At 48.2% G+C, this 25,102-nt stretch overlaps 2 protein-coding genes across 2 annotated transcripts in view; one reads left to right on the forward strand and one right to left on the reverse strand.

Annotated features, from left to right (window-relative positions):
* The window catches only part of LOC311368684 (TBC1 domain family member 14-like), a 23,692-nt gene extending 8,034 nt beyond the window's left edge, over positions 1-15,658 (forward strand). Inside the window, exons 4-14 of the mRNA XM_084487479.1 lie at positions 1,762-1,889; positions 4,007-4,089; positions 5,095-5,212; positions 5,723-5,829; positions 6,766-6,846; positions 7,196-7,284; positions 7,694-7,765; positions 8,897-9,025; positions 9,703-9,812; positions 12,015-12,273; positions 12,966-15,658. Coding sequence (XP_084343605.1) covers positions 1,762-1,889; positions 4,007-4,089; positions 5,095-5,212; positions 5,723-5,829; positions 6,766-6,846; positions 7,196-7,284; positions 7,694-7,765; positions 8,897-9,025; positions 9,703-9,812; positions 12,015-12,273; positions 12,966-13,022 — 1,233 coding nt within the window. The 3' untranslated portion in view covers positions 13,023-15,658. The remainder of the gene's footprint in view (positions 1-1,761; positions 1,890-4,006; positions 4,090-5,094; positions 5,213-5,722; positions 5,830-6,765; positions 6,847-7,195; positions 7,285-7,693; positions 7,766-8,896; positions 9,026-9,702; positions 9,813-12,014; positions 12,274-12,965) is intronic.
* A 630-nt stretch (positions 15,659-16,288) lies between these two features.
* Positions 16,289-23,485, reverse strand: LOC311368369 (L-amino-acid oxidase-like). Its single transcript, XM_084487170.1, has 8 exons — positions 23,339-23,485; positions 19,676-19,720; positions 18,867-19,099; positions 18,468-18,580; positions 18,152-18,344; positions 17,881-17,949; positions 17,499-17,635; positions 16,289-17,386 (listed from the first exon to the last, which is right to left on the reverse strand). The coding sequence occupies exons 2-8, from the start codon at positions 19,692-19,694 to the stop codon at positions 16,588-16,590; spliced, it is 1,563 nt and encodes a 520-aa protein (XP_084343296.1). The 5' UTR covers positions 19,695-19,720; positions 23,339-23,485; the 3' UTR covers positions 16,289-16,587.
* Between the last annotated feature and the right edge of the window lie 1,617 nt (positions 23,486-25,102).

The raw sequence follows: 25,102 nt of genomic DNA on the forward strand, positions 1-25,102 counted from the left end.
TCCCTGTCCGTCTCCCGCCTCCCGAGCCATAAAGGCCCGAGCCAGGCCGTAACAAAATGTATTTAAATGGCGTGGAACAGCTGCGTCCCCTCTATATGTTTTGTGCTCGTCAGTGGAGAAAGACAAGCAAAGGAGACGGCAGCTTTATATTCCCTTTCTCCGGCTCCCTCGATGAATTATAGAGGACGGAGTACGGCAGGCTAAATATAGCGCTGGGGAGGGACGCGACCTCGCTTGCTCTGCAAGGCTGAGGGCTTGAGACGGGGGGGCTGCAGCCCCACAGGGCATGGGGTCCACGCACACTGCTACTGGACGTTAAGACCGGGAGGGAGGGAGGGAGGGAGGGAGAGACCTTGGTTGCTGGATGGATGGGGAGAGAGGGAGAGAGACCTTGGTGGATGGATGGATGGGGAGAGAGAGGGAGAGATAGTCAAAAGAAAAGAAAGATAATAAGGGATTGGATTTGGGAGTAGAGATCCCCCCCCCCCCTTGTCTCCTGTCCTCCCTCTTTCTCCATCTCCTCACTGGGCTGAGTCACCCTCTTGGTTCTCCCTCCCCCCCCCCCCCCCCCTCTCTCTCTTCTCTTAAGAGACTTCTCTATCACTTACTGTTTCTGCCTTCTGGTTTCTCTTCTCCCTATCAGCAGCTCCTATCAGACCACATACAGCTCTTTAGCTCTCTCTCTCTCTAAGTCATCCACTCGTTCTATGAGTCAAAAGGGTTTTATGCAGCACGAATTGTGTGTGTGTGTGTGTCTGGTTGTTAACCCTCGTGCAGTAATAAACCATGACTTAACCCCCCCCCCCACCCACCACCGCTCTCCTGCTGTGGCGTCCCTTAATGGTCGAGGTTGTGGCCCACATCTACATTCCACCCGGCTCGGAGAAACACTCACCCATCTAGCCAACGAATGAAGAGGTTGTCGGTTATATTATTGGCTTTGGCTCAAAAGAAGAAACGTGAATCTGAGGGTTGTGCCGGGGGGTCTGTGTCGGGACAGTGACGTGTAACACGCGTGTGGGTAAGATTTAACGCACATCTATACCAGTCGGGCTGATTTGGGAGAAAGAACCACCAGACATGTGCTGAGGTTCTTCAGTTGGGTCAGCCAGCTTGCCAACTGATCAGCTTAATTAGCTGGCTGCTTACTAATCAATGTGACGTGCACATGATCCCAAGTCTGTTTTGCTCTCTCTGCTGTTTATCTGCAGTGCATCACAAGGTCTCGCGTTCTCCGTTTCACCTCTCTGTCTCTCTGCGGGTCTACCTTCAGGACTTTAGGACCCCCTCCCCCCCCCCCCCCCCCACACACACAAGTTCCTCTCTCCTCATTCTCCTGACGTGAGCGTGGAATTTAGACCACGCTTTTCAACGCACACACGCACGCACGCACGCACACACGTACACACACACGTACACACGTGTTCCAGAGACCCCTGGGTGGGTCAGCTGACGGCCGCCCATGTGTCAGTCTGTAAGGCCCTCCCTCTCCCTCGCCCCTCGCTGTGTCACATGCTCTCTCGCCCCTCACACACTCATTAGACATGGGCTGGCAAACGGGTGGGGGTCGGGGGGGGGGGGGGGGCGGGCTATTCACAAATCTGTGAGGGCGCAGTGCAGCAAAGCACTGTGTTTACATTTGTTATTGTATTGCAACGATGCGTTTCATTTAACAAAACCTCTCCAGTATAATCGTTTGTTGTCTTCCTCGCTTATAAAAGTGTGTGTGTGTGTGTGTGTGTGTGTGTGTGTGTGGGGTAGGAATGTGAAACGGAGAGCAGCAGCAGAGGAGGACCCGTCAGCCCGCCGTCCCCCCGGCAGAACGTCCGCAAGAGCCTGGCCTTCGAGCCGCAGTCCACCACCGCCCTGATCCTGGAGGACAGACCCCCGTACGCACACACACGCACACCAGCAACACAACAGCCTAAGAACCCAAAACATTGACATGTACGCAAACACACACACAATCCATCACCATGGTTATGAATGCAGCTGAAGCACCAAAAATATTGAGGAACATAAACAAACACACACACACACACACACACACACACACACACACACACACACACACACACACACACACACACACACACACACACACACACACGTGTCTTCATGCGGCCTTCACGTGGTTTAAACTCTCCTCTCTCCGTCTCTCAAATGTCCAGTTAAAGCTTGAGTAGGGGATTTGTTTTAGAGGCGTCGTACGTGTTGAAACGATCCCAGCGTCTCAACGGCGAGCAAATGAATCGGCTGCTCTGACAAAACATGAAAAAATGTCTGTGGCTTGTCTCAGGCCTGTGTGATAATCGCCGTCCAATCATTTCATTCGGCCCGAGTGAAATGATTGTGGACAGCTGACCTGTCCGTCTTCCTGCGCATGCACTCTGCCCGTGCACTCACTGCGCAGGACCGGAGTCTTCCACAAGGCTGGGCAGCCCTATAGACCTCTGAAGAATGAGTCCCGCCTCCGAGGCTCCCGGTTCCCTCTGTGAAATGTCCATGGGAAATAACATGGGCTATTTGAATGATCGTACATCTAGTACGACTAGGTCTGAGTAGGTTTTTGGATTTTTTTTTTTTTGCGCCGTTAAAGTAGTAAACGATTTATTAATGCTACTTTAACGGCACCAAAAATCCAAAAAACCTAGTCGAAACTTTTACTTCTTTGCCACCTACAGACCTTTTGTTATGTACGATCATTCATAAACCCTGTGTTATTCCCCCATAGACATGTGACCGAGGGAACCGGAGCCTCGGAGGTGGGACTTATATTCTTCAGAGGTCTAGTGCTGAGCTAGCGAGCTGGTCACCTGATGTGGGTGGAGTAGCTTTGGAGGGAAGCCTGAAGGCAGGGGTGGGAATCTTTTTTTTTTTTCAGTTGGATACTTCAGATTCTAGCTTACTCTGGCTGGTTTCTGCAAAATGCCTACCCTAGCTTTAATCTTGACACATCCCTTTATTCCTTTACATATACACACAGTGTCTTATAGAGCAAGTGAACCCACTGTTTCAGCTGGAAGTCGAACACTATGCGATTAAAATAAAGTGTTTTGGGCTGAGAGATTTAGGAAAGGGGGGGGGGGGGGGGGGGGGCGTTTTATCCCCGTGGTTACGACCTACACCAACTTTTTGATACTTCTTTAGTACCGTTGTTGTGTATGAGCATTACAATGAGCGAGGATCTATATGAAATGCACTACACCGTAGCGTTATACTGTAGGTGTCCGGGAAGCCTAACCCTCACTCCGACGTGGACATAAAATAAACCCGACACTCAGACGGAGCTTCACCGTCCACACACACACCGTGGCATTATACTAGACGTGCCCGAAAAGCTAAACTTTCTCTCGGACGCCGGTAGTCAAACGCTGCCCAGACAGAGCTCCACACGTCCACACACACCAAGCCACCGGTGCTCCTTGTTCCTGGCGTTGGAGTGCCTCGGTAGAGGCCCTCAGGCGTCACAAGTAGAACGCCACCTGCCTCCGCAGCGGAGTGGAACGTTCAGTGTTTTTGGGCGAAAAAAAAAGGCAAAAATGTAGGATTTTACCCCCTTTTTTTTAAATATATATTGGGATGTTATTTCAGTAACTGTGACAAAATGACATTGATTACGATGTTGACAATCTTCTAAGATGTATAACCACGTTTAAAACAAACCTAAAAAACATTTTTGAGTTCACTGGCTCTTCAATTCTAAACGATGAACTCGTTTTATCACTTCCAGAGTTCAACCGTTGGATTGAAATATTCTGTGGTCATGCCTTCGATCTATCCCACCTGATCTAGAATTTAGAATCCCTTCGTCACATGGTTTGTGGTTCTGTGCCCACTTATTTTCCCCACTGAACCAATGTGTGTGGAGTCACGATTAATAATACGTGTGTGTGTGTGTGTGTGTGTGTGTGTGTGTGTGTGTGTGTGTGTGTGTGTGTGTGTGTGTGTGTGTGTGTGTGTGTGTGTGTGTGTGTGTGTGTGTGTGTGTGTGTGTGTCGCACAGTAACCTGCCTGCCAAGCCAGCTGAGGAGGCCCTGAAGCACCGGCAGCAGTATGAGGAGATGGTGGCTCAGGCCAAGAAGAGGGGTAAGATCTCATACCTTTCAGAGTAAAAGCCTCCTCCACCTTCCCCATAGCATCTTTTTTTTTTTTACTCGGTGGAGGATTTTCAGAATAAAAGCCTCCTCCACAATCGCCTGCGCACCTCACAAATTCTCAATGCAGGACTTTCAGAATAAAAGCACCTTAACTTTTGAGCCCAGCTCGTGGCCTTGTCTCTCAGAGTAAAAGCCCCCTTCCTGCGGGTCACCTCCACCCCTAAGGAAGCTAGTTGACTGAAGCAAATCGAACCCTAAAGATTAGGGATCGACCCATATGGGTTTTTTGGGGCCGATACGATACCGATTTTTTTTTTTTCCATCAGCCTTAGCCGATAACCGATACGGCGATACCGATTTTCTTGAGCTGATATTTGGAGCCGATGCTGCTTTTGCTCCCTCAATTTACATAACAAAAATTACCCAATGTTGACAGCAAATGTTCAATATTTATTGAACTGTCTGTAAATCATGCCGGGAAATATAAATAAATAAAAATCTATATATAAAAAATGAGAAAAAATAGGCCGATGCGGATACACGTTAACAACACAAATTTCAGCCGATAATATCGGTCAATCACAACTAAAGATCCAACTGGTAGTGAGACGGGACGCAGGGATCCTTATAACTGCGGTGTCTGGTGGACCCACTCGGTGCCACTGCAGTGCTAAACTTTTGCTTTAGATTTCACTTGATAATGGCGGTTCACGAGGGACACCGGTTTCAAAGGAGCGGCTGTACTCCAATAACCTTTTGCGTGGTGATTTCCCAGCGGACAGTTTTTTAATACAGTGTCAGGGTGCTTCAGGGAGTGTCGCCAGGGGGTCGGAGTCATTAACTCGGGCGCAAACACCTTAATTGGTCGTAGCTCGGCTCAATTGGAATCTGAAATCGTTTTTTTTTTCCCTGTGTACTCTGTAATGGACATTAGCAGCATTACCACTCATGGCTCTCTCTCCCTCCTCCTCCTCCTCCTCTCCCCCCCCCACAGAGCTGAAGGAGGCGCAGAAGAGGAGGAAGCAGCAGGAGCAGCGCTGTAAGCTGGAGGAGAGCATCGGGACGGCGGTGCAGACCTGGAACCAGGACATCCTGCCCAACTGGACCACCACGTGGGTACCCCCCCCACCCCCCTGAATCCCCCCTGGTGAATCTCCATAGTGACCCCCCACCCCCACCCCCCACAGTGACCCAGTGACCCTGATATAGGGGGCTAACTTACATGTACACATCAACACATATATTGATCCGGTGTCATTTGGTTCAAAGCCCTCCCATTGAATTGAGTGTGTGGGCTCAATAGAAACAGAAACATGGGATCGTATTGCGTGTCAATGGATTACTTCATGAGGTTAGCATCAAGTGAAGACCCTTAAGGGCTGATCATGGTCCCACGTTCACGCAACGCAAGGGGGGTTACGGACCCCTTAACGTCCCTGCGGACCACCACCGCAAGGGCCTCCCGAAACCGTGCGCCTCCCGAAAAATCTAACCTCTCCGTTGAGGCGACGCAGCCGCAAGGGCTGTGATGCCTCACTCCCCAGCCTCCCAAATGCAAACACTCACTCACCCCCTCCCTCTCTCTCACCCCCCCTCCCTCTCCCCCCCCCTCCCACCTGCAGGTGTACGAGCCGGCGGGTGAGGGAGCTGTGGTGGCAGGGCGTGCCCCCCAGCGTACGGGGCAAGGTGTGGAGCCTCGCCGTGGGCAACGAGCTCAACATCACCCACGGTACCCGCGGGAAAGCCCTCCGTGACCGTCCTGACTGCTGAGAGGGGGGGGGGCCGGGTGTCCGGGTCAGAGGTGTCACAGGCTTTAGGGGGGGCAGGGGAATGCCCTGTTGTCTGTTGTGTTGTTGTCTAGGTGTAGTTTGGGGTAACAGGTTAGCCCCGCGGGTTGAGCTACCCCGTTAACGCTGGGTACACGCTACAGGATGATTAGCCCGATTTTTTTATTTATTTATTTTTCCTAGATTTTGTGCCTGATTTTGTGGCCGATTGGGAGGAAGGAACGAGGGCGGAAGAGAAGATGAGAATGAACAGGGAAGAGGGTGGGGGGGAAGATCGTGGTTGGTTGAGTGACAGGAGGGTTATGAGACGTTGGCGAGAGAGGCAGCGCGGTGAGAAGGGTTAATATTAGTATTAAATCAAGCTGGTTTGGCTTCTTCTGCTGCAAAGTGATGGTTGTTGCCACATCCAGCCTCCCTGTAAGCCTGTAAGTCATCCTCCAAAGCACCCAGTCACCGGTCTCCAGACAAGATCAATCAAGTAGTCTGCCTGTCGTCCCAAGGTCACGGCCTGCTGGGTGTATGTTGTGTATGTCCCCTGTGTCACCACTAGAGGGCAGTGCAGGGCACGGTTTGACGTTCACTGCTGTAAATGCATTCAATCCAATTGTCTCACTGCAATGTTCAACCTATGCTGGTACGCTAGGGTACTGCTGGCAAGGGTGTACCAATGAAATTATAAAAATATATATATATATACAAATATAAAAAATGTATATATATTGTAGGACATTTTAAATGCAATTATTCTTATGGTTGATACTCTAGCTTGAAGCTGATTGGTGGGATTATGAATGTGTCTTTGGAACACTACGGGTTCCACCCAGCACTGGTTTAAACCCCGCCCCTCTCTCTCTCTCTCTCTGTCCCCCCCCCCCCAGAGCTGTACAACATCTGCCTGGCCCGGGCCAAGGAAAAGTGGAAGTCCCTGCCCACACCCACCTCTCACACAGAGCCTGAAGGTGAGAGGGAGGGAGGGAGGGAAGGAAGGAAGGGAGGGAGGAGAGGGGAGGGAGAGAGATGGAAGAGAGCTGGGAGAGAGGCATGGAGCCATTGAAAGACAGACAGATATATTGTGGATATGGCCTTGAGTGTTTGGTGCCTCCGTGTTGTTTCCCGGCCATTAAAGCATCCGCTCTAGTTTTCCGACCCTTCTGAACATTAATTATTCATGCAGCATCGGTGCACAGGGCGGTTGGTTCAAACCTCTGTTTCATGCCTCCCGCTAAACGCCGCCCTTCTCCGCTGCCCCCCCTCCCCTCCCCTCCCCTCCCCTCCCCTCCCCTCCCCTCCCCTCCTCCCCCGCTCCAGACGTGGGCTCGTTGGACCGGGAGTCCAGCCTGGAGCTGATCAAGCTGGACATCTCCAGAACCTTCCCTCACCTCTGCATCTTCCAGCAGGTGAGTGGTGCCCCCAGCCCCTAGGAGGGGGGGGGAGGGGGGGAGGGAGGGAGAGGGTAAAAGAGTGATGAGGGCGCTCGGTGAGTCTGAGATCATTTGTGATTGAAAGAGGGCATGAGAGGATGAAAGAGTGAGTGAAGGTGAGCTGGAGACCCGGAGCACAGACGTTGTGAGGTGGTGACCGAACACGTGTGTGTGTGTGTGTGTGTGTGTGTGTGTGTGTGTGTGTGTGTGTGTGTGTGTGTGTGTGTGTGTGTGTGTGTGTGTGTGTGTGTGTGTGTGTGTGTGTGTGTGTGTGTGTGTGTGTGTGGTGAGAGCAGTGAGAGAGAGAGCGTGAGCAAAAGAGATAGAGAGCAAGAGCGAGAGAATTGATATTCTTCCATTTATGTCGTGTCTTATTTTTCTTCAGGGTGGGCCGTACCACGATGTGCTCCACAGCGTCCTGGGAGCGTACACCTGTTACCGGCCGGACGTGGGCTATGTACGTCTGTCCCCACAATGCACACACACACACAGAGAGACACCCAAACACACATGACTGGTCCTTGACTTTCACTTAGTTATGTTGGTCACCATGTGATCACCGGCTGTGCGGCCGCTGACCACCTCAACACCAGCGACCTCTAGTGGAGGCCGTGGTGAACTGCAGCCTAATCCCCCTCACCCTGGGATGAATATCTGGGCTGTGGGACGTGAACGCTGCTCCTCATCCTCCTAGTCTGTGTACACCCTGGAATGATCTGCCCTTATTTCTTCACATATCTATATGTTTCATACATTTTTGATTTTCTTTTGTCCAAAGAGACGGATAGTAATAATTATATTAATAACACCTTTCTGTACATGTAGGGTTTAGCAGTCCTCTTTCTCAGGGATTTCTGCAGGTATCCTGGACATTAGGGGCTTAGGTCGAACGCACTCGCCACTAGAATATCCTGCCCATTTAGCCCAACAACAAACAACTCTTTTTGTTTATTTTTGGTTCACAAAATGGTGTGTACAAGATGCAACCGTGCAACAAAGATGACTTCCTGCTCTGACCACATGCACACACACTCATGCACACACTCACGCGCACCCTGGACCTTTCTGTGTTTCACTTGTTATTAAGTTCCACATGGTGTTCCAGTCACTAACCACAAGTGTCTGTTATGTGTCAGCAATGTTGGTGATTGAATACACATATTTAGTAGCGTCGTCATTGTACAACAGTGTTTCATCTCATACTCTCGAGTATGGTGAATAAACTTTTAAACATTGATGCGGTGATATTTAGGGTTTTCAGTAGTTCACTGATGGGTTGGACCAAAGATTGGTGCGACTACTCAGACCTCTACCTGGGATAGATATTTAGATACTAATTATTTAAGGAAATATTATAGAAATGGATATAGATTAAAAAATGCTTTCAAAGTAGGCAAATATGGGGACATTCTTACCTTGTTGTTGTTTATTTATCATGGGTGTAATAGTAGCAACAAAAGACATACATTTTCATTGAGGTGTGTGTGTGTGTGTGTGTGTGTGTGTGTGTGTGTGTGTGTGTGTGTGTGTGTGTGTGTGTGTGTGTGTGTGTGTGTGTGTGTGTGTGTGTGTGTGTGTGTGTGTGTAGGTGCAGGGCATGTCGTTCATCGCGGCGGTGCTGATCCTGAACCTGGAGACGGCCGATGCCTTCATCGCCTTCTCCAACCTGCTCAACAAGCCCTGTCAGATGGCCTTCTTCAGGGTGGACCACAGCCTGGTACCACCACCCGCACGCCCTCCATGGAACCTGCATACACACACACCACATGTACACACACACGCACAAGATATTTACACACAACATATTGTGGCAACGCCGAACGTCGGCGGCGTGGGGTTTCTCAAATCACACGCTGAAACAGGGTTGCGGTGCAGCGGTTTTTATCACGTGCAACTCACAAAAAAAAGGAAAATCATAAAGCAACTCAGGTTCTTCCCCAGCGGGGCAGACAAAAAAGGGGAGGCGTCTCTGAATCGGGAAGGGTGGCGTGGCTCTCGCTCCCCCCCCCCCCGCATTGTGGGCGAAACGTTCCAGAGTTAGCGCGCTATGTGGATCCTGGTTCCTTACCCCGTTGGCTGAGCCCTCCAGTGCCGCCGCGCTGAACGGCACGTATCTCCCCCCCTGGACTACCTGTCCGCGGGGACGGAGCCGCTCCAGGTGCTGGCGCGGTTCGTCCACACCAGACAGCGGGGTTGCCACAATATACACACAAGATATATACACACACACACACACACACACACACACACACACACACACACACACACACACACACACACACACACACAGTTTTAAGAATCTTAAAAAAATCTTGTAGTTTAAGATGCTTAAGATTCTTAAAACAGTTTACTGTCTACTACAAGTTTCAGTAACAGACCCTCCTCTGTCCTCAGATGCTGACCTACTTTGCGGCGTTTGAGGTGTTCTTTGAAGAGAACCTACCAAAGCTCTTTGCACATTTCAAGAAGAACAGCCTAACCCCCGACATTTACTTGATAGACTGGTAAGCCATCACGCTCCTCTCTCATCCTTCAAAGTTAAAGTACCCCCCCCCCTTAATTAAGCATCTGTTGTACTCCATTAAAGGGCCGGAACCAATTTTGCAATCTATATTTAATGCTTAGACAGAGTACGCAGCCTATGGCCAAGTACAGCTACACAAGGAGCGCTTTGCTTCAGGTTTAGCCAACTGTAGTAGCGCTTTTAATTTGTAGGCCTGTTTAGTTTGGTCTCTATAGTCTACGGGTGGGAGGGTAGTGGTGTGGGGACTCTCAAAAGGAAGGTTCCGGGTTTGATCCCAAATGTCCACAGCCTCACCGCATCCCAGAGCATCCCGAGATGCCCTCTGACCCCTACCTGCTCCTCAGTGACCTCTATTTGAATCCAATGCCCAATACAAGTCCCTTTGGACACAATCATCAGCCCACTGACTAGAAAGTAAACGTGTACTATTATAGCGTCCTGCGCCAACACATGTTTCCACTATGGAGCATCATGACTAGAACCTAAAGAGGAAGAGAATGTAACGAGTCAGGCTGAGTCATTCTGCACCCCGACCACCTGTGGAAACGTTTCATCACCGACCTCTGAACAGTGTCACAGAAACCCGCCGCCCCGCCCCCTCTCCGACCGCCCCCCCGCCGCCCCCCCCCGCTGTCACCAAGGCTAATGGGATGTTGGTTTCTGAGAAAGCAAGCGTGTGTGTGTGTGTGTGTGTGTGATACAGCAACAAAGAGTACAGAGTGGTTTTGTGGTCTACAGACGGTCGGGGTGTTTACAAGATGTTGACTTCCTTTCAAAAGCACCTGGCGGGCTGTTGTTTTTCTAACACAGCTTTCTGAACTGAGTATATTGGTAAATTATAGAAGAATATTATAAGGGTATTATATATCTATTATATATATATTCCAAATTGATGTCACTCTCATTAAGCCTGGTCATTCTGCAGACACCTTCATCCAAGGATTCTTACAGTGAATGTCTTGTCTCTCTTGGACACGTATCATTAGGGAGCAGGTAGGGGTCAGGGGGCATCTTGCTCTAGGGCGCCTCCAGGTCAGACCGAGACATCGGGCTTGGAACCCAGAACCCTTTGGCTGAAGGGTAAACGCACCAACCCCGCCTAAGTCCCAGTGGTTAGGGTGCGTTAGGCCAGGTGCCAAGAGGTTCACAGTAATGCTAGAATCTGAAAATGAATTGCCCTACTGTGAGTGCAGGCATTCTGGGCTCTGAGCCCCCCCTGCTACGCCCTCCTACCGCCCGGGCTGAAGGATGGGTCACGTGACCCGTGTCACCCGTCTGGTGGTTCATTGTTAAAAACGCTAAAGCTATAAAAAAGAAAATGTTTGCTCAAATGTACGAGAATATCGGCTTGTGGCAGGTGTTCGTTTTGGAACTGTCCTGCTATAATATATACCTCCTCCTCCTCCTCCTCCTGCTATAATATATATATATACCTCCTCCTCCTCCTCCTGCTATAATATATATATATACCTCCTCCTCCTCCTCCTGCTATAATATATATATATACCTCCTCCTCCTCCTCCTCCTGCTATAATATATATTCCTCCTCCTGCTATAATATATATACCTCCTCCTCCTGCTGCTATAATATATATACCTCCTCCTCCTCCTCCTGCTATAATATATATACTTCCTCCTCCTCCTCCTGCTATAATATATATACCTCCTCCTCCTCCTGCTATAATATATATACCTCCTCCTCCTCCTCCTCCTGCTATAATATATATACCTCCTCCTCCTCCTCCTCCTGCTATAATATATATACCTCCTCCTCCTCCTGCTATAATATATATACCTCCTCCTCCTGCTATAACATATATACCTCCTCCTCCTCCTGCTATAACATATATACCTCCTCCTCCTCCTGCTATAATATATATACCTCCTCCTCCTCCTGCTATAATATATATACCTCCTCCTCCTCCTGCTATAATATATATACCTCCTCCTCCTCCTGCTATAATATATATACCTCCTCCTCCTCCTGCTATAATATATATACCTCCTCCTCCTCCTGCTATAATATATATACCTCCTCCTCCTCCTCCTGCTATAATATATATACCTCCTCCTCCTCCTCCTGCTATAATATATATACCTCCTCCTCCTCCTCCTGCTATAATATATATACCTCCTCCTCCTCCTGCTGCTATAATATATATACCTCCTCCTGCTGCTCCAGGATCTTCACCCTGTACAGTAAGTCCCTGCCCCTGGACCTGGCGTGCCGCGTGTGGGACGTGTTCTGCCGGGACGGCGAGGAGTTCCTGTTCCGCACGGCGCTGGGGCTGCTGCACCGCTACCAGGACGCGCTGCAGGGCATGGACTTCATCCAGATGGCCCAGCTGCTGACCCGGCTGCCAGACCTGGTGCCCGGGGACCAGCTGTTCCAGCACATCGCCGCCGTGCACATGACCAGCCGCGCCGGGAAGTGGCCGCAGGTACGGACGGAGTGGGACGGACGGACGGACGGACGGGGGGGGGGAATGGCGGTCCCACGCTTTTGTTTTGTGTTTTGTGTTTTGAGAATTTGCGTTACGTATTCGAGAACGCCTTTCTGTCTTTTCATTTTTGTATGTGTTTTTTTATGTTGGTTTGGCAACTTAAACCTAGGGTAGGCCATTTGGAGACACCAGCCAGAGTAAGCTAGGTTTTGTTTTGATGGTATCCAACTCAGGCCTCCCTCCAACGCCACTCCCCCTAAACACTGACCAGCTCGCTTCAGTCATGGAAATAAAACTTTGACAAATATGAAGAAAAAAAAAAAAAGCTTCTAAAATGAGTTGCCTACCTTTTTAATGCTGAAATATTGCATGGTGTTGAAACAAGCACAGTGTGCTGCACTGTGCTCTATCATGAAACTGGCTTTTGAGCAAACTTGACGGATAACCAAGACTGATCCGAGTTCAGTCTTTCAGCGGAAGCCTGGTAGTTGTTCCTGCTATAAAGTGACCATGACGACTAAATCCGACGAGATCAACCCATTTAAAATACACAGAACAAGGAAATTACAAGCTGACCTTACAGTGCAGCTGTAGAACATAAATCAGTGAATAAATAACACATGTTGGACTTTGTTAGTGTTCCTGCATGGCTCACCGGTCTCCTGTCCCCCCCCCCCCCCCCCCCCCAGGTCCTGCAGACCCTCCAGAAGGACCAGGAGCGCTCCAGCCCAGTCCTGAGACGCTGACCCCCCCCCCCCTCCCTCCAGGTCCCACACGCTCTGCTCACTTTGTCTCCGCTCCTGCACTCTCTAAAGCGCACCTGAACCGCCTGCTCTGACCCCCGGACCGGCAGCCCCGCCCACTGACTCGTGATGGACAAGGGACCGGACCCCCCCCACCCCAGTGGGACCCTCGGAGCCCAGAGCTGGACTGGACTAGAGCGGACTGGGTGAGGCTGGGGGTGGAGCTACGGGGTGCTGAGCCATTGGTTTGAGGCTGGGGTGTTGTGAGGGAGGGTGGGTGACCTGGATCCCGCCGGCCCCGACTGCCCTTGGTCTTCCACATGACCCCCCCCCCCCACTGGCCCACTGGGAGCGCCGAGGTCTGGTGGCGGAGGCACCTGACTGTGCAGCCCTCACCCGGGTGTAAAACGGCGCCCTGAATGTATCGTGCACTCTCCCAGGTCCCTGCTGGAGGAACCTCGCTCCTCAGCCCCCGGAGACCCAGAACTCAAGCTGAACCCTTCCAGCGGTCCTCCTCATTGATTCACCCCCCCTCCCCTCTGCTTTCATATCATTCTGTCTCTCTCTCTTCTCTCTCTCTCGCTCTCTCTGCCCTGGTCTTTCTCTGTGTTTCGTCGATAATATAACATGAGGGAGGGCGGTGCGATTGCACTTGTGGTTGGAGTTCTGCAGACTCTGAGCGTGTTGCACGCGGGTGAGAGGGAGGAGATGAAGATTTCCTCTATCTCGACCTTGGTCTCTCTCTTGAGCCCTCTCTCTCTCTCTCCACACTCCTTCCTAATTCTGTATTTTTCTTCAAATTGCTTCCGACTCCCTGTCTTCCCTGTTCTGTTGAACTGTTGTGTGTTTGGCTTGTTTTGTTGTGGGTCCTTCTTTGTTTTATTTATTAATTTCTGCATCCCTTTCCATGAAGTTAAAGCGCTGGTCTTTTGGACCAGCAGGCTGCTAACTGTATTTATGGGGTTAAAACACAACAGAAGACTGTAGATCAACCGAAGTACTTTGCTGTAACTTGACATCCACCCTCCATCCCCCCCCCCGGCTCGTAATTTAAATATTTTAGTAACATGTGTTCCGTCATTCTTTTACCAAAAAAATCAAGTATGTCCGTTTTCTTTTTAAAAGATGTATTTAAGTTTTAGCAAACCACCGTTAATGGGATTAACCAGATCCAGATCAGCAGCCATTGCGACTGTGTTGCTCCCCTCTGTCTTTGGACGGTACATTTCAGCTGTCCTGTAAGTCTCGGGTGTGTGTTTGTGTGGGGTCGATTTGAAACGTGCAATGCCTTAAGACTAGGGAACGGAATCGCTGGCATTGTGATGCGGTTTGCTCCAAAAAAAACGGTGATTCTAGAAAGGTCTAGAAGCCTTGGACCTTTAAGAATCTAGACCATTCATAATACGTCTGTATGTCTGAACGACCCGATCCCGTCATTCACCTATTTTTTAAAAAGGGTGTGTTTGTGGTGTTAACGAGTGTTGCGTACAATCAACCCTAGGCTTAGTGTTTTTGTTCAGTTAGGATATGGGATTACTTTTTAAAGATTACAATTTTACAGGTTGTGTTCTTGTCCATGCTGCTGCAGATCAGCCAGGGGTCAAATGAATCGCCACATTCCCCAGACAATGAATCCATCTAAACTAAAATATAACGATTATGTGGTTCTTTATTTAAGGAATGAGAATCCTCGGTTACCAACGTTTCCGTCTTTCCGTTTAAACAAGTCACCATTTGCGTTGACTTGCGCACAGAATTTAAATTAATGCTACCTATCATACCACAAAACTGGCGGACACAACCGTTAATGTTTGTGTGTTTTACTCGACTGTGTGACGGATTTGGCCGTGCCGAACTCGACACAGAACCGTTTCCACGTTTTAAAGAGTGACCCTTTTTTGTTTTATGCTGCCGACCAACTAGGACGTATTGTCTATCTTACCTCAAGAGAAAAAGAATTAGTTTTTATTATTTTGCACTCCTTCCCACCAGCGACCATCAGTCCATCCAACCTTTTGCACACCTGCCTTTTACATTTGTGCCTCACAATCCACGGAATGTCCCCAATGATGCAACTACTTCATCGTGTGTGTGTGTGTGTGTGTGTGTGTGTGTGTGTGTGTGTGTGTGTGTGTGTGTGTGTGTGTGTGTGTGTGTGTGTGTGTGTGTGTGTGTGTGTGTGTGTGTGTGTGTGTGTGTGTGTGTGTGTGTGTGTCAGTCTGTGAAAGTCTGTGTGAACATGACATAATTTAAAGAGTCTCTCATTGGTTTAGTGAGCTTGCGGTTACTGTGTGCTACAAAAGGGGGCACTGAAATATATCAAGCTATTGACTAAATGTCCCATGACGGAGCAGGCCTACTACACATGCTCGTCTCTACAGAACATTCAACAGTCAAAGAGCCTGGTACTGCAGACAGGAAGTCCAGGGGCAGGACCTTCCAGTGCCCCTTATTGTACCCCCACACACTCTGGACTGGTGTGTGGAAACGACCATTTCAAGGGGTTTGTGGTCGTCGTCTGAGAGTAGGCTTTCCGTTGTGTGGTTTGTATGGACGATGACAACACTGTTGGACCGTGTCCCACTTGAAGTGCAATATAGAACTGTTTTTATTTAATAAAGAGCTGTACATATTCTACATTGGCACTTTGTCACGTCGTCATTGTTGCTGATGAGATCTAAAGGTGATGGAGGAATCGAGCAAGGCCTAAAGCCTGTGTGCACCAGGGCAATTTCTTATTGTGAGTGAAGCTACAAAGTGTTATTTGTTGCAGGGTCACAACTAAAAGAAAATCCTTTCAATGACTTTTCCATCCTTAAACTTTGACAGCACGGGGCTCTCTGTGGGCAGTGGCCGTTCACAGGATTCCCCTTCTGAAGGACGCATTCATTCATTATCAAACAGGAGAACAACTCAAACTCCAATGTCTCCAAAACATGTATTAAAGAATTCACATCAACTTAACATCATCCACCAACTGCCATTCGCTATATTGTTTAACACTTGGATTAAAAAGCGTTAAATATGGAGACTGGTATTGAATATAGAGACTGTTTAGAGTCAATTCAGAGTACTGGTACTCTGTCACTGGTATTGAATATGGAGACTGTTCAGAGTCAGTATTGTATTCACCGTGGACAAGAAGCTGGCTGGTTCAATTATACATCATCTGTTGGAATGTGAAAAGTAATTTGGCAGGAGCCGTTTTGGTCATTTTGATAAAAAAACGTTGGTCATTTTGACAATTACAAAGGACATTTGTTTAATAATCATCAATATGTTTAATTGAAGCGTTGCGTATTTATATTGTCACATTGGCTGTTGCTTATGTTCAGGAACAGGAAAGGCGATCAATAATATATAATGTAATATGTGCATAGCTAGCCTATTGCAGTCTCAGATTGGTAGATTATCAATACATTTAGAGTTCACAGCAGACACCATTTTAGTTTGAGATTTGTTAAATGCAAACACATGCAAATAAAGAGCTAGCACTGCGAGCATGAAGATACTATCTTCTCATGTTTCAATATGTGATTAATAACAAATCACTGCTGGGGTCTTGGAGTTAGAGCTCTCCTCTAGCGGTGGACTTGTAGCGATCTTGAAGCTGGTTGTTGATGTTCTTGGCAGCTCTGATGGCCGTCTTCATGGATGTTTCAATCCAGGCGTGAGGGAAGCCGGTGTGTTCCCCGGCGAAATGAACCCTGCCCTGGGACCGGAAGAGCTCAGAGGCGATCCCGGTATGCTGGTAGGGAGTGAAGAGGGCGAAGGCTCCCAGGCTGTAGGGGTCGGAGCTCCACTTCTTCACCACCACATCCGTGCACAGGTCCCAGACCTGCTCCCCGTGGATCAGCTCCAGGTCCCTCAGGGCCACCTCCTTCAGCTCCTCGTCGCTCAGGCCCTGGAAGAGCAGAGAGTCGTCGGACCAGGTGTAGGAGGCCAGCAGCACGCCGATGTCTGGGTTCTTGGGGAAGCTGTGGCTGGGGTAGTAGATGAAGCGAGAGGGGCGGTCTGTGATGCTCTTCCCTCCCTTGATGTCATCAGCCTCCCAGAACTTTTTGCTGAAGGTGAGGATGATCTTGGTGGAGCTGTCGTAGTGAACACTGCTCAGTGCGTGCCTCTTACTGGTGGTGAGAGGTGGGACAAAGTCTATGACGCGGGCCGCCTTGGCTGTGGTCGTGACGAGGACTGCGTCCGCAGACAGCTCGGTCCAGTCTGATTCTTTACCCTTCTGGTAATATACATTGACGCCAGTGGCTGACTGGGTGATTTTTTTGACCTTGGAGTTCAGCTGGGCGGGGTTATCCAGGACGCCGTGCAAGGCTTGAGGGAGACGATCTGAGCCATCCACCACCTCGAAATAACTGGAAGGACAATAGATACACATGAATGGGTGAATGCAGACTGTTATAAACTGGCTGTTGTGAATGACTTGGTGCAGACTGTTTAGTGGTGATTGAGTGAGCAGAGACTGACTCAGTTTGGTCGTTGACATCTGATTGGTCGTAGAGCATCTCTGTCAGGCCGGTGTACATCAAGCTGTTCTCATTCAGCAGGTCTCCTATCATCCTCACCTCCTCAGGTCTCAGGTTAGCCACTTCTACCAAATAACCCTGAAACACACACACACACACACACACACACACACACACACACACACACACACAAAGTTTAATTTTCAATGAGCCATGAATAAAATATTATATATAAAATTTCTGATACAAATGTTTGATATTTATACTTTATAAATTACTTAAACTGAAATTTTCGGTCCAATAACGGCCATGATAGGGAACAAGAACAAAACGGACTGTAACTTATGCTGCAACTGCAATATATATATATATTTCATATTTACCTGGACAGAATACTTGTCATATTTCTCAAAGGCAGCCTTACATCCTTTATGTTTCACCTCGTGTTTTACCTACACACACACACACACACACACACACACACACACACACACACACACACACACAGACAGACAGACAGACAGACAGACAGACAGACAGACAGACAGACAGACAGACAGACAGACACACTTTGTAACCACAACATGATGTCTAAAAGGTATCTGTATAGATTTCGCAGCCATTTTAAGGAGCGGGCGGTCCTTAGCTACAAACCGTCTGCAGGGCCTGATCCAGCAGCTGGTCAGCCGACAGCTTTTGGGGGGTGTTGTATTTGAGGAGGGCGGGGTTTTTCTGTGCCTTGTGGTTCTTCACACGCTGCCCGTTGACCAGGAAGAAGGTGTGGGGGTCATCCATCACAAACTTACTCAAGCTCACACCCAGCCGCTTGGCGTTGGACCGCACAATCCTAGAGAGAGAGAGAGAGAGAGAAAAAAAGACAGAATGACAAAGAGACAAAGAGAGACGGAAGGATAGACCCAGCGAGAGAGACCCAGAGCAAGAGGGGCTGGGGTAGGACCACCTAACTTACTTGTGGGAGCTGGGGATCCTCATGGCTCCCAGTTCAGCATACCAGCCCTCTGTCGGGTGTCTGTAGGTCTCCACCCTTCCCCCCACCCTCCCACTAGCCTCTAGCAGCGTCACCTACACACACACACACACACACACACACACACACACACACATGTACTTTTAAAACCGATCTCTGACTGCCCACAAGGACATTTGTTTTGTCCCAGTTCCCCCCACCCCGTCATCCTCCCACAGCCATGCACCCCAAAATAGATGATTGTGTCTCCTCTCCCTGTGAGTCGGATCATTAAACAACAGCCCACACATCAGTGCCCATATTGTACTCTGTCATAACCACCGTGTTCAGCAGCCGATGTGTGGACCCCATGTGGATCCTTGGGCCTTGAGACCTGCTTACCTGGTGTCCCGCGCCCTGCAGCAGTCGGGCAGCGGTCAGGCCGGCCATGCCGGCGCCCACGATGACCACATGCCGAGGGGTCGTGGCACGAGGAAGGCCGTTCTCACTGATGTCCAGAAGCTCCGGGTAGTCCTTGTCCACCAGACAGTCCTCGAGCTGCTCCTTGAAGCTGCGGAGGTCCTGCGTGGCTGCCCGTGGCCAGGACACACCGGCCAGCAACACCACAACTACTGCTGCACATTCAAACACTTCAGAGTTTCTATTGGCTGGAGCTACCCTGAGCACAGCCAATCAAAGCAGAGCCTTGAAAAGGATAATGAATGCAATGTATAAATATCATACATAAATCCAGCTCGATCAAATGGTAAACTATTCACACTGGGAGCTTCCCACTTCAGTAACCGTCTTCTACTGGTGGACACAGGGAGCTAGGGATGCAACCGTGTAAATCTCAAGTTCAAGAAAACCATTTGTTAACCATTTAGGATCTCAAAATATTGTTGACATTATATATTAATATATTGACATCATATTAATTAAATTGTAATTATTTTAATACATTTTTTAGTCCAAAATAAAGAATTGGTGTTATAAATTGGGGTTCAGACTAAATGAGTTTTGGTTTGTTCTTTCGCCAATGATGAGTGGACGGCCCGGGTTCCCCAAGCGTTCAACAAGTTCTACAATGACTGTCACTGTGGTTTGAGGATGACAACCAGAGACTCTGCGTGATTAACACCAGACCAACGGCCACATGTAAGGTCATATTTGTCTTTTCTCGAGTCAGAAGCTTCCAGTGTGTAACTCACCTGTTTTCCAGAGGGCCATGGATGCTGTCGTCTCTGAGATGGATACTGTAGGGATAAGAGTTTTTCAATCAGAAAAGAGTGAGACCTCACATTTGAGCACTAAAACAGGGTACCTACCTCCAATGTCAAAGCCGTCACTTTGACTGTTTAACGATGGAGCAAAGCATTTATATAACAGTTCTTCGCATGAAACTTTCATCACGTGATTGCGAGGGAATGCGACATTCTTTCTTCCGTTTTTGGTGCCCTGGATCAAAGATGGCCTCACTGACAGGCCACAGTACGCCAGGCCGAAGGACACCACGTCTGACACTGTGGTCAGCAGCACTGCAGCCCCCCAGGGCACGGTGCTGGCCCCTCTGCTCTTTACACCTCGGACTTCAGTTACAACTCGGAGCTGTGTCACATACAGAAGTATAGTGGAGATGTACTGGATATAAGTACTGACCCTTATGGGTATGTGTAGGCGTGTATGTATGTATGTATGTATGTATTTATGTAGGTAAGTGTATGCATTGTGGCATCCCGCCACTTACACCTCAGCCCAGGCGGGTCCAAGGTGTAGTGGTGGACGGCGTATACCGCCGCCACCCACTTGTCGGCAGCAGAGAGCAGAGCGTCTCTCTCTCCAATCAGCGCGATTGGAGACACCTGGTCAGGGAGAGACAAGTACCTGGGGGCCATCTTAAAAGGGAGCCCAGGAACAGACATCAGCAGGCCAGAGGGACTAGAGGCTCACGGAGACCCTAGAAGTGCTGCATTATATTGTATTTGCTGATCATTGCAATAAATGCCGTGTACGGCCTAAACCTTGCCCAGTTGTGCGATACTTGATTCCTGAACCACGCCACAGCGATTGCGAGTCACCACAGCATGTATATGCAAACACACTGTATGTATGACATTTGTTTGTAAATGTGAGAAGGGGGGGCTTGATATACGTAAGCTGAAGCTTCTTCTGAATGAAGCTTCTGAAGCTTCATTCAGATGTTTTGTTTACAGTATTGCCTATTTTCTGTTAGCTCTTTAATTTCATTCTGTTTTCATCCTGTTTGCTGTGATTTACAGTAGACTGCACATTTTGGATACAAATACAATATTTGTTGTTACTGTAAAGTATTGTGTTGTTTTCAATTTGAGAGTACCTAAAAACATTAGATGGTAATATTTTACACCCAACAGGTGACAGTGTAACATTGAACATGCAAAAGCATAATTCTACTGATGAAGCATTCATATATATGTTTTCCATTCATACTAGGGGTGTGCATCTCTCCAATAAAAGACGATTCGATGCGTATCTCGATACATGGGGTACGATACGATTCAGGAACGATAAATTTTTTAAATGGAACGATTCGATTCAGTTCGATTCAGAAGGATTTCGATTCGATGTGGTACGGCTGAATTCGATAGGGTATGATGCAATGGATTTCTTGTTGAAAGTAGACAATCATTTCACAAAATGAATTAACTTGTAAATGTGGCATTTCCTTCAAAAAGATTTATCAAAGACTAGAGAAGAAGTGTATTTGTTAGGGGTGTGCATCTCTCCAATAAAAGACGATTCGATGTGTATCTCGATACATGGGGTACGATACGATTCAGGAACGATAAATTTTTTAAATGGAACGATTCGATTCAGTTCGATTCAGAAGATTTGCATCTTTTAAATCAAAATTGATTTTCCGATTCAAATCGGTTTTTGTTACACCCCTAATTCATACTATAGTGTTTTCCATTCTGCACACCAGTGTTCAATGGGTGATTAGAAATGTCTACTCATATGATGTATGTGTTTGTCATTTGAAAAGAAAATACCATTTAGTGAAGAGTTAACATTGTTTTGAGGGCAAAGTGTGCTTTTGCAAGAGAAGTGTAGGATTTGGCATTTTGTTGAGTTTTGAAATTTGTGTTTAGGGTTTTGAGAAAGTGAGGTAGTCTATCAGGAAATGTGTTTAAGCAATTGTGAAAAACTGTAACTCTTCACTAAATGGTATTTTCTTTTCAAATGACAAACACATACATCATAGGAGTAGACATTTGTAAGCACCCATTGAACACTGGTGTGCAGAATGGAAAACACTATAGTATGAATGGCAAACACTATATGTGTTCATCAGTATTATGCTTTTGCATGTTTTGCTTTCATGCTTTTGCAAGAAAACAACACTCAAATAGAAAACAACACACAATACTTTACAGTAACAATGAATACTGTATTTGTACCAAAAATGTGCAGTCTACTGTAAACAGGATGAAACCGTTGCGGTCGTCCTCTTTCCACGTGCTGTCGGAGAGGAAGGAAGTGATGTGCCCATGTCTCTGTTTGTTATATGTATTTCAGGTCGGTATCGAGTTTTTTGAGTTTCGTGTGTTGATGTGTTGGTGTTGAGAGAGTTTGTGTGTGCGTGTCGGGACCTGTGTGTGTGCCGACGTTGGCTGCTAACTGTGGTGGCCGGCAGCGGCGCGTGCTCATGTCCTCGTCCGTGTCCGAATGCGAGTGTGTGTTTGTCGCGTCGGTACGAATGCGTGTGTGTTTGTTGCGTCAGTGCGAATGTGTGGCTTCCTGTACATTTGGTTGAAGTTCATGTTTTTATCATTGTTGTATTGTTGAGAGTTGTGATTTGTGTGTCTGTTTGCTCCGGGTTTGCAGGGAAGAGGAAACACAGTTAGTAAACTGTTTTGTGGCAAGGTTTAAACCTAAGAAAATACTAAATAATATCGTGTTATGTGAAGAGTGCATATATGAGAATATGTATAGTGGATTAATGAAGATTGAGTAGATCATCTCAAATTGTGTTCCAAGTGTGAACTGTACAATAAATCTACTCTTTCCACGTGCTGTCGGAGAGGAAGGAAGTGATGTGCCCATGTCTCTGTTTGTTATATGTATTTCAGGACGGTACAACACTGAAAGAGCACCACTTACACCCTGCTACGCGGCCCGGTTCACGGGACCCGTAACAGATTTTGGAGGCCCCGCTGGGATTGGTGTCTTCAGAGTCAAGTGATGCCAATCCCAAAAGAAAAATCACCAGCCCAGGATTGACGCCACCAGCCAGCCGGTGGGCGTGGAACCCTGAGAAGACGTTCCAGCAGTGAGGATCCACGAGGAGCAGCGTGAGACCGGAGGAGCCGTGGGAACCAGGAGGAATCGTGTGAACTGTGAGGAACAGGGAGGAGACGAGTGTGCTACGAGGGGTTGTGTCTACAGCCTCAGCAACCGTTCCAGTAGCCTACAGCTGCAGCGAATGCTTCATTGGTACGACGGCGGGATCTCTGCAGTCCCCGTATGTTTTTGAGGGTTCTTCAAGTGGAACAACAAGTGAAGGTACGGTGAAACACTCAACATGTCGGTCGAGAGGAAGAAGCTCGTATGGGAAATAAAGAAGGAGCTACACGCTTTAACAGCACGCGAACTGTTTGAACTGACACGGCATATCGAGTTACCAGGTCTTGACTCATCTACAGTAAATGAAAGTGATGAAGAAAGTTGTTTTAACTACATCTGTTCATATATGCAAAGTGAAACCTTGTTGGGCAAAGAAGACGAGGGATTCGTTCAGCTGCTAGAGTTGAGAGATGTGGTTTTTGATCTCAGAGCTGTTAAAGAAATTGCTAAAAAGAAGTTGTCTGTGAATGATGATGTTGAATACTCACATGTTATTGCTGATGCTGAGAACTTGCCTGTAGAGTCCCAGGTTGAAACTAACAGGTCAATGCCTTCTGTTTTAAGCGGTACTCACCCAGGTGTAACACACAGTGACACAACTAGTACAGAGTTACGGGCTGAAACACAAACCGAGTATCAAAAGTTACGGTCGGGTTATGAAGAGTTGGGTAGGAAGTTAGCAGCATGTCAGACTTCACCTGCTTCTACCACACATAATCAACCGTCCTCCACAGAGCCGCGTTACATGACACCCACACAGCACACCCACACATACCAACCTGCTAGTGCAGCACACAGTAGGGCTGATGCTATGTTCTCCTTAAGAGACTAGTCATTATTGCAGCGCAGGGAGTTCAAAATCCATGGGGGTCAGGTAGGTGACCATGCATCCGACATCAGCTACAGCAGTCTGTGTAAGCAGATTGAAGAGGGCCTAATGAGTAACCACACAGAAAGTGAAATTATTCAAGGCATCTTCCGTATCATCAAGCCCGGACAATTCAAAGACATGCTCATCAATATGGATAAAATGACACTGACTGAGCTGAAAAGTTTTATTCAGTCTCACCTGAGTGAGAGAAACAGTACGGAGCTCTTCCAAGAGTTAATGAGCACCCGTCAGCATGACCATGAAACCCCTCAACAGTTTCTCTATCGAGCAATCGGACTGAAACAAAAAGTGTTGTTTGCATCACGACATGTGAATGCCGACATTGAATATGATCCACGCAATGTCCAAACTGTCTTTCTTCGAACCATTCACCAGGGCCTTTCTCCAAAGTACAGTGAAATGAGAACCGAACTGAGACCTCTCCTTGCTGACCCAAGTGTTTCAGATGAGATGTTGTTGAAACAAGTGATCAAGGTTATGACTGAGGAGAATGAGCGACAACGACGGTTGGGTCATACTACACGTCAAAAGGGGACAGCTGTCCGAAGTGCTCAGGTTGATGTGACTCAAGACAGAGAACAATCCACCCCTGATTCCAAAACCAAAGGTAAAACCAAAACGATCCAAGATTTAACAACTCAAATCGAGACCTTAACCAGCCTTGTGGAGTCTCTTGCCAGGTCAAGGTCCACTGAGTCCTCAATCCACTCCACTGGGCCCAAACCACGATTCTGCCGAGAAGACAGACCCCGTGGATGTATACGATGTCGAGAGCAGGGGGTCACCGACTGCCCACATTGTTTTAAATGCGGAGAAGCTGGACACAGGGCCGTGGGTTGTCTGAGGGGACGAACGCAAGGAGACGGTCCCCGGTCCTCTGCATTGAGATCACCAAGTGCTAACACGCACATGCAATCCAAAGACGAGACCAAGACAAAACAAACCGAGGTCAGTAACGTGAATGCGACCTGTGCCACCCCAAATCAAGTGACTCAACCGGCACAGGCCCGCGTAGCTGAACTGGTGGGGAAGAAATGTTTGCTGAAGTGCTACCTGAATGGATATGCTACCACTGCACTCTTTGACACGGGCTCACAAGTGAGTATTGTTGACCACAATTGGAGGAAAACATACTTACCTGGACACCAAGTCCGACCTCTGGATGAGCTCCTGGGAACCAAGCCTCTCAATGTCTTGGCTGTGACTGGAACACCTGTACCTTATGACGGATGGTTGGAGATGACCGTGAACTTACCGGGAAACAGTGACCCCAACTTGTCCATCGAAGTGCCATTCCTGGTAGTAAACGTGTCCCTTGAACGTCCTCTTTTAGGATACAATGTGGTTGAGCACATTTTAA

Source organism: Micromesistius poutassou (assembly GCF_964030765.1).
Source record: "Micromesistius poutassou genome assembly, chromosome: 23".
NCBI lineage: Eukaryota > Metazoa > Chordata > Actinopteri > Gadiformes > Gadidae > Micromesistius > Micromesistius poutassou.

Excerpts from the sequence above, each read along its gene's own strand:
- LOC311368369 (XM_084487170.1), bottom strand. Across the intron at positions 17,636-17,880 it reads ATGACAAGTATTCTGTCCAG|GGTTATTTGGTAGAAGTGGC; the intron begins GTAAATATGAAA and ends TGTGTGTTTCAG. Across the intron at positions 17,387-17,498 it reads GATGTCAACGACCAAACTGA|TTATTTCGAGGTGGTGGATG; the intron begins GTCAGTCTCTGC and ends TTGTCCTTCCAG.